The sequence below is a fragment of the Pseudophryne corroboree genome, chromosome 4, assembly GCF_028390025.1.
Source record: "Pseudophryne corroboree isolate aPseCor3 chromosome 4, aPseCor3.hap2, whole genome shotgun sequence".
NCBI lineage: Eukaryota > Metazoa > Chordata > Amphibia > Anura > Myobatrachidae > Pseudophryne > Pseudophryne corroboree.
The window spans coordinates 390,899,276-390,913,563 of NC_086447.1; the positions used below are offsets into that span (position 1 = coordinate 390,899,276).

A 14,288-nucleotide genomic window follows, 5' to 3' on the forward strand; every position below is an offset into this window, starting at 1 on the left:
TGTTATACTGCGACCGGCAATAGCCTCAGCCTGGATGTGCAGTGCTGGGGTAGTGTGGTTGGATTCCCTGACTGAAAATATTGATACCCTGGATAGGGACAGTATTTTATTGACTCTAGAGCAATTAAAGGATGCGTTTCTTTATATGCGAGATGCTCAGAGGGATATTTGTACTCTAGCATCAAGGGTAAGCGCGATGTCCATATCTGCCAGAAGAAGTTTATGGACGCGACAGTGGTCAGGTGATGCGGATTCCAAAAGGCATATGGAAGTATTGCCATATAAAGGAGAGGAATTATTTGGGGTCGGTCTTTCGGACCTGGTGGCCACGGCAACTGCCGGCAAATCCACTTTTTTACCTCAGACCCCCTCCCAACAGAAAAAGACACCGTCTTTTCAGCCGCAGTCCTTTCGCTCCTATAAAAACAAGCGACCAAAAGGACAGTCTTATCTGCCGCGAAGCAGAGGAAAGGGTAAGAGAGGGCAGCAAGCAGCCCCTGCCCAGGACCAGAAGCCCGCCCCGGGTTCTACAAAGCCATCAGCATGACGCTGGGGCTTTACAAGCGGACTCAGGAGCGGTGGGGGGTCGACTCAAGATTTTCAGCAATCAGTGGGCTCGCTCACAAGTGGACCCGTGGATCCTGCAGATAATATCTCAGGGTTACATGTTGGAGTTCGAAAGGTCTCCCCCTCGCCGGTTCCTAAAGTCTGCTTTACCAACGTCTCCCTCAGAAAGGACGTCGGTATTGGAAGCCATTCACAAGCTGTATTCTCAGCAGGTGATAGTCAAGGTACCCCTCCTACAACAGGAAAAGGGGTATTATTCCACACTATTTGTGGTACCGAAGCCAGACGGTTCGGTAAGACCTATTCTAAACCTGAAATCCTTGAACCTGTACATACAGAAATTCAAGTTCAAGATGGAGTCACTCAGAGCAGTGATAGCGAATCTGGAGGAAGGGGACTTCATGGTGTCCCTGGACATAAAAGATGCTTATCTGCATGTCCCAATTTACCCCTCACACCAAGGGTATCTCAGGTTCGTGATACAAGACTGTCATTATCAGTTTCAAACGCTGCCGTTTGGTTTGTCCACGGCTCCTCGGGTCTTTACCAAGGTAATGACCGAAATGATGGTTCTTCTACGAAGAAAAGGCGTATTAATTATCCCTTACTTGGACGATCTCCTGATAAGGGCAAAGTCCAGAGAACAGCTGGAAGTCGGTGTAGCACTAACCCAGGTAGTGCTTCAGCAACACGGGTGGATTCTGAATCTTCCAAAATCTCAATTGACCCCGACAACACGTCTGCTGTTCCTGGGAATGATTCTGGACACGGTTCAGAAAAAGGTGTTTCTCCCGGAGGAGAAAGCAAGGGAGTTATCCGAACTTGTCAGGAACCTCCTAAAACCAGGAACTGTGTCAGTACATCAATGCACAAGAGTCCTGGGAAAGATGGTGGCTTCTTACGAAGCAATTCCATTTGGCAGATTCCATGCACGAACATTTCAGTGGGATCTGCTGGACAAATGGTCCGGATCGCATCTGCACATGCATCAGCGGATAACACTGTCACCAAGAACAAGGTTGTCTCTCCTGTGGTGGTTGCAGAGTGCCCATCTGTTAGAGGGCCGCAGATTCGGCATACAGGACTGGGTCCTGGTGACTACGGATGCCAGCCTACGAGGCTGGGGAGCAGTCACACAGGGAAGGAACTTCCAGGGCGTGTGGTCAAACCTGGAGACGTCCCTTCACATAAATATACTGGAGCTAAGAGCGATCTACAATGCTCTAAGCCTGGCAAAACCGTTGCTTCAGGGTCAGCCGGTGTTGATCCAGTCGGACAACATCACGGCAGTCGCCCACGTAAACCGACAAGGCGGCACGAGAAGCAGAAGAGCAATGACAGAAGCGGCAAGGATTCTGCGCTGGGCGGAAAATCATGTCATAGCACTGTCAGCAGTGTTCATCCCGGGAGTGGACAACTGGGAAGCAGATTTCCTCAGCAGACACGACCTTCACCCGGGAGAGTGGGGACTCCATCCAGAAGTCTTCCACATGATTGTGAACCGTTGGGAAAAACCAAAGGTGGACATGATGGCGTCTCGCCTCAACAAAAAATTGGACAGATATTGCGCCAGGTCAAGAGACCCTCAGGCAATAGCTGTGGACGCTCTGGTAACACCGTGGGTGTACCAGTCAGTGTATGTGTTCCCTCCTCTGCCTCTCATACCAAAGGTACTGAGAATTATACGGAAAAGGGGAGTAAGAACAATACTAGTGGCTCCGGACTGGCCAAGAAGAACTTGGTATCCGGAACTTCAAGAGATGCTCACGGAGGATCCGTGGCCTCTACCTCTAAGAAGGGATCTGCTTCAGCAGGGACCTTGTATGTTCCAAGACTTACCGCGTCTGCGTTTGACGGCATGGCGGTTGAACGCCGGATTCTAAAAGAAAAGGGCATTCCAGAGGAAGTTATTCCTACCTTGATGAAGGCTAGGAAGGAAGTGACTGTACAACATTATCACCGCATTTGGCGAAAATATGTTGCGTGGTGTGAGGCCAAAAAGGCCCCAACGGAAGAATTTCAATTGGGTCGATTCTTACATTTCCTGCAAGCAGGATTGTCTATGGGCCTAAAATTGGGGTCCATTAAAGTTCAAATTTCGGCCTTATCAATCTTCTTCCAGAAGGAATTGGCGTCAGTTCCTGAAGTACAAACTTTTGTCAAAGGTGTACTACATATACAACCCCCAATGGTGCCTCCAGTGGCACCGTGGGATTTGAACGTAGTTTTGAATTTTCTCAAATCTCATTGGTTTGAGCCTCTAAAATCGGTAGATTTAAAATACCTTACATGGAAGGTAACCATGTTATTGGCCCTGGCTTCAGCCAGGAGAGTTTCAGAGTTGGCGGCTTTATCGTACAAAAGCCCATATCTGATTTTCCATTCGGACAGGGCAGAACTGCGGACACGTCCTCATTTTCTCCCTAAGGTGGTTTCGGCTTTTCACTTGAACCAGCCTATTGTGGTGCCTGCGGCTACTAGCGACTTGGAGGACTCCAAGTTACTGGACGTTGTCAGAGCATTAAAAATATATATTTCAAGGACAGCTGAAGTCAGAAAATCTGACTCGTTGTTTATATTGTATGCACCCAACAAGATGGGTGCTCCTGCGTCTAAACAGACGATTGCACGTTGGATCTGTAGCACAATCCAATTTGCACATTCTGTGGCAGGCCTGCCACAGCCTAAATCTGTAAAGGCCCACTCCACAAGGAAAGTGGGCTCATCTTGGGCGGCTGCCCGAGGGGTCTCGGCATTACAACTTTGCCGAGCAGCTACGTGGTCAGGGGAGAACACGTTTGTAAAATTTTACAAATTTGATACTCTGGCTAAGGAGGACCTGGAGTTCTCTCATTCGGTGCTGCAGAGTCATCCGCACTCTCCCGCCCGTTTGGGAGCTTTGGTATAATCCCCATGGTACTGACGGAGTCCCAGCATCCACTAGGACGTTAGAGAAAATAAGAATTTACTTACCGATAATTCTATTTCTCATAGTCCGTAGTGGATGCTGGGCGCCCATCCCAAGTGCGGATTGTCTGCAATGTTTGTACATAGTTATTGTTACAAAAATCGGGTTATTACTATTGTTGTGAGCCATCTTTTCAGAGGCTACTTCATTTGTTGTTATCATACTGTTAACTGGGTTCAGATCACAAGTTGTACGGTGTGATTGGTGTGGCTGGTATGAGTCTTACCCGGGATTCAAGATCCTTCCTTATTGTGTACGCTCGTCCGGGCACAGTACCTAACTGAGGCTTGGAGGAGGGTCATAGGGGGAGGAGCCAGTACGCACCATGTGATCCTAAAAGCTTTATTTAGATGTGCCCTGTCTCCTGCGGAGCCCGCTATTCCCCATGGTCCTGACGGAGTCCCAGCATCCACTACGGACTATGAGAAATAGAATTATCTGTAAGTAAATTCTTATTTTTTAAAGCACACGTCATTTTTATACGCTGCTTTATCTTTTTTATTTGTCTTTTTAGATGGTTTATGAAAACATATGGCTATATTTATCTTAGATAATATTAGCATACAGATACTTTACATTTTACTGTGATTAACACAAATGTTAAGTTTAGAGCATTTTGTAATTTGTGTTTTTATTTGCCTTTTAAATTCAGGTTACCTGAAAGTTTTCCCAACCTAGAAAGCCTCACATGCCTTTCCATTAATGATATCTCACTACAAGCACTCCCTGAAAACATTGGGAAGTAAGTATGTCAGCCCGCAGGCTCTGTCACTGTAAATAATGTGCAGTAAAGTGGTGAATGTACTCCTCAAAGGGTGTATTGGAAACGAAAACACTGTGCTGTGGCGCATAAAAATAGTAGTATACAGAAATACCTAAAAATACTATAAAATTCACACAATTCCTCCAAAAACAGACATATACTGTAGGCCTTATGTAATAGTCTGCTAGTTACAGGCTATGCAGGATTTAAAGTGAGTCTGCCTGTATTTATAAAGTGGCAATCATTTACAAGGCAAAACCATGTTTCAGCTCATTAAGAGACCTCAAATAATTTTAATTAACATTTCTCTAACGTCCTAGTGGATGCTGGGGACTCCGTAAGGACCATGGGGAATAGACGGGCTCCGCAGGAGACATGGGCACTTTAAGAAAGAATTTGGATTCTGGTGTGCTCTGGCTCCTCCCTCTATGTCCCTCCTCCAGACCTCAGTTTTGAATCTGTGCCCGGACGAGCTGGGTGCTATTTTGTGAGCTCTCCTGAGCTTGCTATAAGAAAGTATTTTGTTAGGTTTTTTATTTTCAGGGAGCTCTGCTGGCAACAGACTCCCTGCATCGTGGGAACAGCCCTACTCTCTGCAGATAGGTCCTGCTTCTTAGGCTACTGGACACCATTAGCTCCAGAGGGATCGTACACAGGATCTCACCCATTGTCGTCCGATCCCAGAGCCGCGCCGCCGTCCCCCTCGCAGAGCCGGAAGACAGAAGCCGGGTGAAAGAAGCAAGAAGACTTCGAAATCGGCGGCAGAAGACTCCAGTCTTCACTGAGGTAGCGCACAGCACTGCAGCTGTGCGCCATTGCTCCCACACTACACCCACATACTCCGGTCACTGTAGGGTGCAGGGCGCAGGGGTGGGGGGGGAGGTTGGCAGCAATTAGGACCTCTTGGCAAAAGTTGGACATATAAACAGTTGGGCACTGTATATATGTATGAGCCCCCGCCATAATATTGTACATAAACGCGGGACAGAAGCCCGCCGATGAGGGGGCGGGGCTTCTTCCTCAACACTCACCAGCGCCATTTTTTCTCCACCGCTCCGCTGAGAGGAAGCTCCCCAGGCTCTCCCCTGCAGATTCACGGTAGAAGAGGGTAAAAAGAGAGGGGGGGCACATAAATTAGGCGCAAAAAAATAATATACAGCAGCTACTGGGTTAACACTAAGTTACTGTGTGATTCCTGGGACATATAGCGCTGGGGTGTGTGCTGGCATACTCTCTCTCTGTCTCTCCAAAGGGCCTTGTGGGGGAACTGTCTTCAAAAAGAGCATCCCCTGTGTGTGTGGTGTGTCGGTACGCTTGTGTCGACATGTTTGACGAGGAAGGCTATGTGGAAGCAGAGCGGGAGCAAATGAATGTGGTGTCTCCGCCGACGGCGCCGACACCTGATTGAATGGATATGTGGAAGGTTTTAAATGATAATGTTAATTCCTTGCATAAAAGGTTGGATAAAGCTGAAACCTTAGGACAGTCTGGGTCTCAGCCCATGCCTGATCCTATGTCGCAGAGGCCGTCAGCGTCTCAGAAGCGCCCACTATCCCAAATTGTTGACACAGATACCGACATGGATTCTGACTCCAGTGTCGATTACGATGATGCAAAGTTACAGCCTAAATTGGCTAAATCCATCCGTTATATGATTAAAGCAATTAAGGATGTGTTGTACATCACAGAGGAAACCCCAGTCCCTGACAAGAGGGTTCATATGTATGGGGAAAAAAGGCAGGTGGTGACCTTTCCCCCTTCACATGAGCTAAATGAGTTATGTGAAAAGGCTTGGGAATCTCCAGATAAAAAACTGCAGATTTCCAAACGGATGCTTATGGCGTATCCTTTCCCGCCAACGGACAGGTTACGCTGGGAATCCTCCCCTAGGGTGGACAAAGCTTTAACACGCTTATCCAAGAGGGTAGCCCTGCCGTCACAGGATACGGCCACCCTAAAAGATGCTGCGGATAGAAAGCAAGAGGGTACCCTGAAGTTCATTAATACACATTCAGGTACCTTACTAAGGCCGGCAATTGCGTCGGCCTGGGTGTGTAGTGCTGTAGTAGCATGGACGGATACCTTATCTGAGGAACTTGATACCTTAGACAAGGATACTATATTAATGACCTTGGGGCATATAAAAGACGCTTTCCTATATATGAGAGATGCTCAAAGAGACATTAGCCTACTGGGCTCTAGAATAAATGCAATGTCGATTTCTACCAGAAGGGTCCTGTGGACTCTGCAATGGACAGGTGATGCCGACTCAAAAAGGCACATGGAGGTTTTACCTTACAAGGGTGAGGAATTGTTTGGGGAGGGTCTCTCGGACCTGGTCTCCACAGCTACTGCTGGAAAGTCAAATTTTTTGCTATATGTTCCCTTACAACCTAAGAAAGCACCGTATTACCAAATGCAGTCCTTTCGATCACAAAAAGGCAAGAAAGTCCGAGGTGCGTCCTTTCTTGCCAGTGGCAGGGGCAGAGGAAAGAAGCTGCACAACACAGCTAGTTCCCAGGAACAGAAGTCCTCCCCGGCTTCCACTAAATCCACCGCATGACGCTGGGGCTCCACAGGCGGAACTAGGCCCGGTGGGGGCGCGTCTCCGAAATTTCAGCCACAAGTGGGTTCACTCCCAGGTGGATCCCTGGGCGATAGAGATTGTGTCTCAGGGATACAAGCTGAAATTCAAGGAGATGCCCCCTCACCGATACCTCAAATCGGCCCTGCCAGCTTCCCTCTTAGAGAGGGAAATAGTGTTAGCTGCAATTCACAAATTGTATCTTCAGTAGGTGGTGGTCAAGGTTCCCCTCCTTCAACAAGGAAAGGGTTATTATTCGACCATGTTTGTGGTACCGAAACCGGACGGTTTGGTCAGACCCATATTGAATTTAAAATCCCTGAACATATACCTGAAAAGGTTCAAGTTCAAGATGGAATCGCTCAGAGCGGTCATCGCAAGCCTGGAAGGGGGGATTTTATGGTGTCTCTGGACATAAAGGATGCATACCTTCATGTCCCCATTTATCCACCTCATCAGGTGTACCTCAGATTTGTGGTACAGGATTGTCATTACCAATTTCAGACGTTGCCGTTTGGTCTCTCCACGGCACCGAGAATATTTACCAAGGTAATGGCGGAAATGATGGTGCTCCTGCGGAAGCAAGGGGTCACAATTATCCCATACTTGGACGATCTCCTCATAAAGGCGAGGTCCAGAGAGCAGTTGCTGATCAGCGTGGCATGCTCTCAGGAAGTGTTACAACAGCACGGCTGGATTCTAAATATTCCAAAGTCGCAGTTGATTCCTACGACTCGTCTGCCTTTCCTGGGCATGATTCTGGACACAGACCAGAAGAGGGTTTATCTCCTGAGGGAGAAGGCTCAGGAGCTCATGATCCTGGTCAGAGACCTATTAAAACCACAACAGGTGTTGGTGCATCACTGCACGCGAGTCCTGGGAAAGATGGTGGCATCATACGAGGCCATTCCCTTTGGCAAGTTCCATGCGAGGACCTTTGAATGGGATCTGTTGGACAAGTGGTCCGGATCACATCTTCAGATGCATCGGTTGATCACCCTATCCCCCAGGGTGTCTCTCCTGTGGTGGCTGCAGAGTGCTCACCTTCTCGAAGGTCGCAGATTCGGCATTCAGGACTGGGTCCTGGTGACCACGGATGCAAGCCTCCGAGGGTGGGGGGCAGTCACACAGGGAAGAAATTTCCAAGGGCTGTGGTCAAGTCAGGAGACTTGCCTTCACATCAACATCCTGGAACTAAGGGCCATATACAACGCCCTACGTCAAGCGGAGTCCCTGCTTCGCGACCAACCGGTTCTGATTCAGTGAGACAACATCACCGCAGTGGCTCATGTAAACCGCCAAGGCGGCACACGGAGCAGGGTGGCAATGGTAGAAGCCACCAGAATTCTTCGCTGGGCGGAGAATCACGTAAGCGCACTGTCAGCAGTGTTCATTCCGGGAGTGGACAACTGGGAAGCAGACTTCCTCAGCAGGCACGACCTCCACCCGGGAGAGTGGGGACTACATCAAGAAGTCTTCACGCAGATTGCAAGTCGGTGGGAACTGCCACAGGTGGACATGATGGCATCCCGCCTCAACAACCGTGGGTGTTCCAGTCAGTCTATGTATTTCCTCCTCTTCCTCTCATACCCAAGGTGCTGAGAATCATAAGAAAAAGAGGAGTGAGAACAATACTCATTGTTCCGGATTGGCCAAGAAGGACTTGGTATCCAGATCTGCAAGAAATGCTCACAGAGGACCTGTGGCCTCTGCCTCTAAGACAGGACTTGTTGCAACAGGGGCCCTGTCTGTTCCAAGACTTACCGCGGCTGCGTTTGACGGCATGGCGGTTGAACGCCGGATCCTAGCAGAAAAAGGCATGAAGTTATTCCTATGCTGATAAAGGCTAGGAAGGATGTGACAGCTCAACATTATCACCGTATATGGCGAAAATATGTGGCTTGGTGTGAGGCCAGGAATGCCCCTATGGAGGAATTCCAGCTGGGCCGTTTCCTAAACTTCTTACAGGCGGGAGTGACTTTGGGCCTTAAATTGGGTTCCATTAAGGTTCAGATTTCGGCCTTATCCATTTTCTTTCAAAAAGAACTGGCTTCTCTGCCTGAAGTTCAGACGTTTGTAAAGGGAGTGCTGCATATTCAGCCCCCTTTTGTGCCTCCAGTGGCACCTTGGGATCCTAACGTGGTGTTGAGTTTCCTGAAGTCACACTGGTTTGAACCACTCAAAACGGTGGAATTGAAATATCTCACGTGGAAGGTGGTCATGCTATATTAGCCTTGGCTTCGGCTAGGAGTGTGTCAGAATTGGCGGCTTTGTCACATAAAAGCCCTTATCTGGTTTTCTATGCGGATAGAGCAGAATTGCAGACCCGCCCACAATTTCTGCCGAAAGTGGTTTCATCCTTTCATATAAACCAACCTGTCGTGGTGCCTGTGGCTACTACTGACTTGGAGGATTTCGAGTCACTGGATGTGGTCAGGGCTTTGAAGGTTTATGTAGCCAGAACGGCTAAGGTCAGGAAAACAGAATCTTTGTTTATCCTGTATGCTTCCAACAAGCTTGGGGCGCCTGCTTCAAAGCAAACTATTGCTCGCTGGATCTGTAACACGATTCAGCAGGCTCATTCTGCGGCAGGGTTGCCACTGCCTAAATCAGTTTAGGCCAATTCCACAAGGAAGGTAGGCTCTTCTTGGGCGACTGCCCCCGAGGGGTCTCGGCATTACAGCTTTGCCGAGCGGCTACTTGGTCAGGTTCAAACACCTTTGCAAAGTTCTACAAGTTTGATACCCTGGCTGAGGAGGCCCTTGTGTTTGCTCTTTCGGTGCTTCAGAGTCATCCGCACTCTCCCGCCCGTTTGGGAGCTTTGGTATAATCCCCATGGTCCTTACGGAGTCCCCAGCATCCACTAGGACGTTAGAGAAAATAAGATTTTACTTACCGGTAAATCTATTTCTCGTAGTCCGTAGTGGATGCTGGGCGCCCGTCCCAAGTGCGGACTTCTTCTGCAATGCTTGTATATAGTTATTGCTTAAATAAGGGTTATGTATAGTTGCATCAGGGTTGATCTGATGCTCTGTTGTTGTTCATACTGTTAACTGGGTAAAGTTATCACAAGTTATACGGTGTGATTGGTGTGGCTGGTATGAGTCTTACCCTGGATTCCCAAAATCCTTTCCTTGTACTGTCAGCTCTTCCGGGCACCGTTTCTCTAACTGAGGTCTGGAGGAGGGACATAGAGGGAGGAGCCAGAGCACACCAGAATCCAAATTCTTTCTTAAAGTGCCCATGACTCCTGCGGAGCCCGTCTATTCCCCATGGTCCTTACGGAGTACCCAGCATCCACTACGGACTACGAGAAATAGATTTACCGGTAAGTAAAATCTTATTTTTTGCTTTACTGTTGTATAGCAATAGATTACTATAATATGCTGATGGTAAAACTTCAGATAAATGCTGCAATGTATTCTTGCTTAGTATATATTTTAGCAGCCTGCCATACTTTTCTCCTTATAATACAATTGTAATACAGGTCGGGTTATCAGTTATCCGGATACCCGTTAACCGAAATATTACGAAAACTGGACTATTCCAGCCCTACAGTGACGTCATGACACGGCTGGCGTCATGATGTCACTGGAGTCTGCAGGCCAATCACAGACAGGTGGAGAAGTGGCTTTGCATTTCTTCACACTCACTACTCCTAGGACCTGCCGTTGACTCCCACCGATGCGCTGGACCAGCCACGGTCCCCCGGAACCCATCCGAATAACTGGTATTCTGTTATCTGGATTGCTCCTGGTCCCGAGCATTCCGGCTATGGGATACTCGACCTGTACTCAAATGAGGACTATATACAGTTATGTCCTCATACTTCTTTGCTGCAGTCATGGTAAGCAGCCCCTCTTGGCACGCCAGGTCACGTGACAATCTTCTAGCGGGCTTCTTTTTTGCTGAAAATGCATCTTAGTCGCAACGCAATGTGACCATGATGCACAAGTAGACTCTCTTGCTATGACACTTAGGGGTTTATTTACTAAGCCTTGGATGGAGATGAAGTACCAGCCAATCGGCTCCTAACTGCTATGCTACAGGCTGTGTTTGATAAATGACAGTTAGGAGCCGATTGGTACTTTATCTCCATCCAAGGCTTAGTAAATAGACCCTTTATATATTTGTGTGCGATTGAGCAACTGAATCTGTTAACAAAGTGCTACAGTGTAGCAGCCAAAGCTTTTTTCAATATAAGTTCTGTTCTGCTCCATATACAGACTCCAATACACAAGTGTCATATATCAAATTAATCAGCACAGTCTCCTTGTGCTTCGTAGTCGTATTGCTTTGTGAATAAGATGCATTTTTGATTAATAAAAAAAAAAAGTCTGTTAGCGGAGTTGCATAGAACATGGCGGCTCACTCACACCAGGCATCTTGCTCTGCATGGCGTATTGAGGCTAGATTTATGAGGACAAATCTGCATTTCTAATCTACTAGGGGATTCATCGCGCCCTACGGGCGCTCTTCACACCATCGTAAGGGGCTACGCCCCCTTAACCCTTTCACGCCCTTTAGGCATGCAATATTTTATTATATGGAGTATTACCTCCAATCATAATTGTGTGAGTGGTTAAATATTGCAAGGACAAAGGGCGTGCGATGGTTAAGGGGTCGTTGCCCCTTGCAACGGCGTGAACAGCACACGCAGAGCTTGATGAATCACCTAGTAGGTGCTTTGGTTGGGGGAGTGGCAGGTGCGGGGGAGACGCGGATGGTGGAGGGGGTCCAGGGGAGACGCGGGTGGTGAATTGGCGGTTTGCGGGGGCGCCCCGGGTGGGGTTGGTGCCGTGGGTTGGGGAGGGGGTCCAGAGCCACCGAGGGTGGGGGAGGTGCGGTTGCGGGGGTGCTGCTGGTGGGAGAGGGTGTTTGCAGCCACCGCGGGTGGTGGAGGGGGGTGTGTTGGAGTGCCGTGGATGGGGCCCGGAGGTACTGCGAATGGGGGAGAGGCTGGCAATGCTTCTCCTGGAAGCAGCCAAGCTGCTGTCCTCCCTTTGGCAGTGGCTCTCCCGAAGACTCGCACAGCAGCCAAGCAGCCAGTCACTATTGTTAGTGCAGGTGTCCCAACACGCCGCATTACAGGGAAGAAGATGCACTCAACCTACAGCTCTTAGCACCGGAATGCTTCGGCGCTAAGGGCTGCTGGGAGCTGTAGTTTTAGTGCGTCTACTTCCCTGTAATGCGGCGCGTTAAGACATCGGCGCTAACAGTAGTGACTGGCTGGCAGAACTGACTGACTGGCTGAATCAATGTAAAAGGTGAATACTGCACAGCACGGTCACCTTTTACATTGATTCAGCGTCCAGACATTACACTCCGCGGTATCACCCACTCTATCCGTTGCATTAGCCAACTCGGGGCTTCTATGCCGGCAGCCCAGGTGCTGTGTTGCCGAGTCCGGGCCTCTGGGGTTCTGGGCGCGGCTGTGGCGGGGAGGCACTTCTGTGACATCACACGCAGAGGAGGCTCCGGGGCTCAGAGAGTATGCGGCGCAGGGAGGGCTATGAAAGCCTTCCACTGCGCCGCTTTCATACACATCTATGGAGGTAGCCGCGGCAGTTTTTGTTCCACCTGCGGCGCGGCTAGGGATTGGGGATTGTTGATACCGGAGGGGGCAGGCAGACTGGCAGCAGGACATAAAATGCTGCAGTAAAAGGATTTTATCTTTCCCTATCTACAGTACAGAGACTTGCTGCTGATGCAGTGGCATACCCTCCAACTGTACCTTTTTGGCAGGTACAGTACCCTTTTTTTATGGTGTGTACCAATTTTTGGTTCTCCAAACTTCCATTGAACGTATAGGGAAAGGGGCGTGGTCATGCCACTTTACCTGTGGCCACGCCCCCTTTTGAATTTGTAGAGATTTTTATGTGTAAATTGTTGGCGGGTATGTTGCTGCAGATGCAGTGGTCCTATTTTGGGTTGTGGACCTGGAGCTGCAGCTATATCAGCTCCATTGTTAATCCTGCTCTGGGAACACAGCAGCCTAGGGCAGAGCCTCCCATTGGATGTAACCTGTGTGGGAGGACGTTTCATGCCCAATCAGCTGTGGACTGGGTATGATAGACCTGCTGCTAACCCAATGAGAGCTCCTAGCCACGCCCAGCGTTATACACACAGGCACAGAGTCACAGATCTGGGCTATGATATAGGAGATAAGTAGTAATATATAAATGTCGATATCTGATGTAATCGATTATTAACCAGGAATTGTTTCTGATCAGAAATAATAACCTCTTGCAAATTATTTTGAATAATAAAATGTTACTTTGGTTGATTTGCATTGTATAAAAGCATTGGAGCTTAGTTCTTTTATAAGGTTATTTTACAGCTAGGCCAGAGGTTCCCAAATGTGGTCCTCAAGGCACCTTAACGGTCCAAGTTTTAAGCATATACAGCACATGCTTGGCGACAGGTGACGTAATTAGTAAATCAGTCAATTGGTTTTAACCATCTGTGCTTGAGCCATGGATATCTTTCAAATCTGGACCTTTAGGGTGCCTAGCGGACAGTGTTTGGGAATCTCTGAGTTAGGCAATTTAGGAAGGGATTATCCCATAGGCCTTCGCTTAACACATTAATTTATGTGTAACAATGATCTCACAATACAGCAGCTTCCCTATTTTGCTTATGTCCGCTACCAGAGGTGGTTTTAAGAGAGGAGCGCGGGCCTATGTGCAGGCTCCGATCATGTCCCCTACTCTTCTGCCGTGCAGTAGACTCTGGCATTTTTCTTAAATGAAATTGTCCACTTCGGATAACCCCTCTTTAATCATACCTGCTCCACACGACTATAGAAACTAAGGGTTGTCTTCTACAAACCAGCTGTGTTCCCTGAATATAAGAGCCAACTCATAGCCCCCAGTTCCGACAGCACACCCTCACAGAACACCCTGGCATGTACAGGCCAGTTGCAAACCTTCAATTGTAAGTAGAGTTGTGAATGAATTGTGTTCATTCCTGCATCACCATACTTGCAAAAAACGCCGAAGATATGTTTGTATTGCCAAATTGGCATACACCCTTTTTTAAACACTTAGCGTGCAGATTTACTATCTCTATATCCAAAATAATTAAATGTAGAGAGAATACAGTACTAGGTACTAGACCCCAACTTTATTTTAAAGCATGCATGTTCGTTTATATACTGTTCTCTGTATGACCTTGTACATTTTTCCACAGAATATGTATTTTTTTTTTTTCTGTCACATAGTTGAAAGTCAGGCATATGTGTTAGTCTCAACATCTGTGTATCATGAAATAATCTCATTCAAGGAACTAGTATCTAAATTGCGTACCTTCCTTTTTTTCTTATTTTTTTGACTCCTTGTTTTTCCCACCTAGCATGCACTCCTTGTCCTAAAATGTGAGGTTACAACAGATTAATGCAGATTATA

General features: G+C 48.0%; 1 protein-coding gene across 1 annotated transcript in view; it reads left to right on the forward strand.

The window, feature by feature from the left end:
- LRRC1 (leucine rich repeat containing 1) overlaps positions 1–14,288 on the forward strand; it is a 428,784-nt gene that overhangs the window by 170,898 nt on the left and 243,598 nt on the right. Inside the window, exon 4 of the mRNA XM_063916718.1 lies at positions 4,188–4,277. Within this exon, the coding sequence (XP_063772788.1) occupies positions 4,188–4,277 (90 nt within the window). The remainder of the gene's footprint in view (positions 1–4,187; positions 4,278–14,288) is intronic.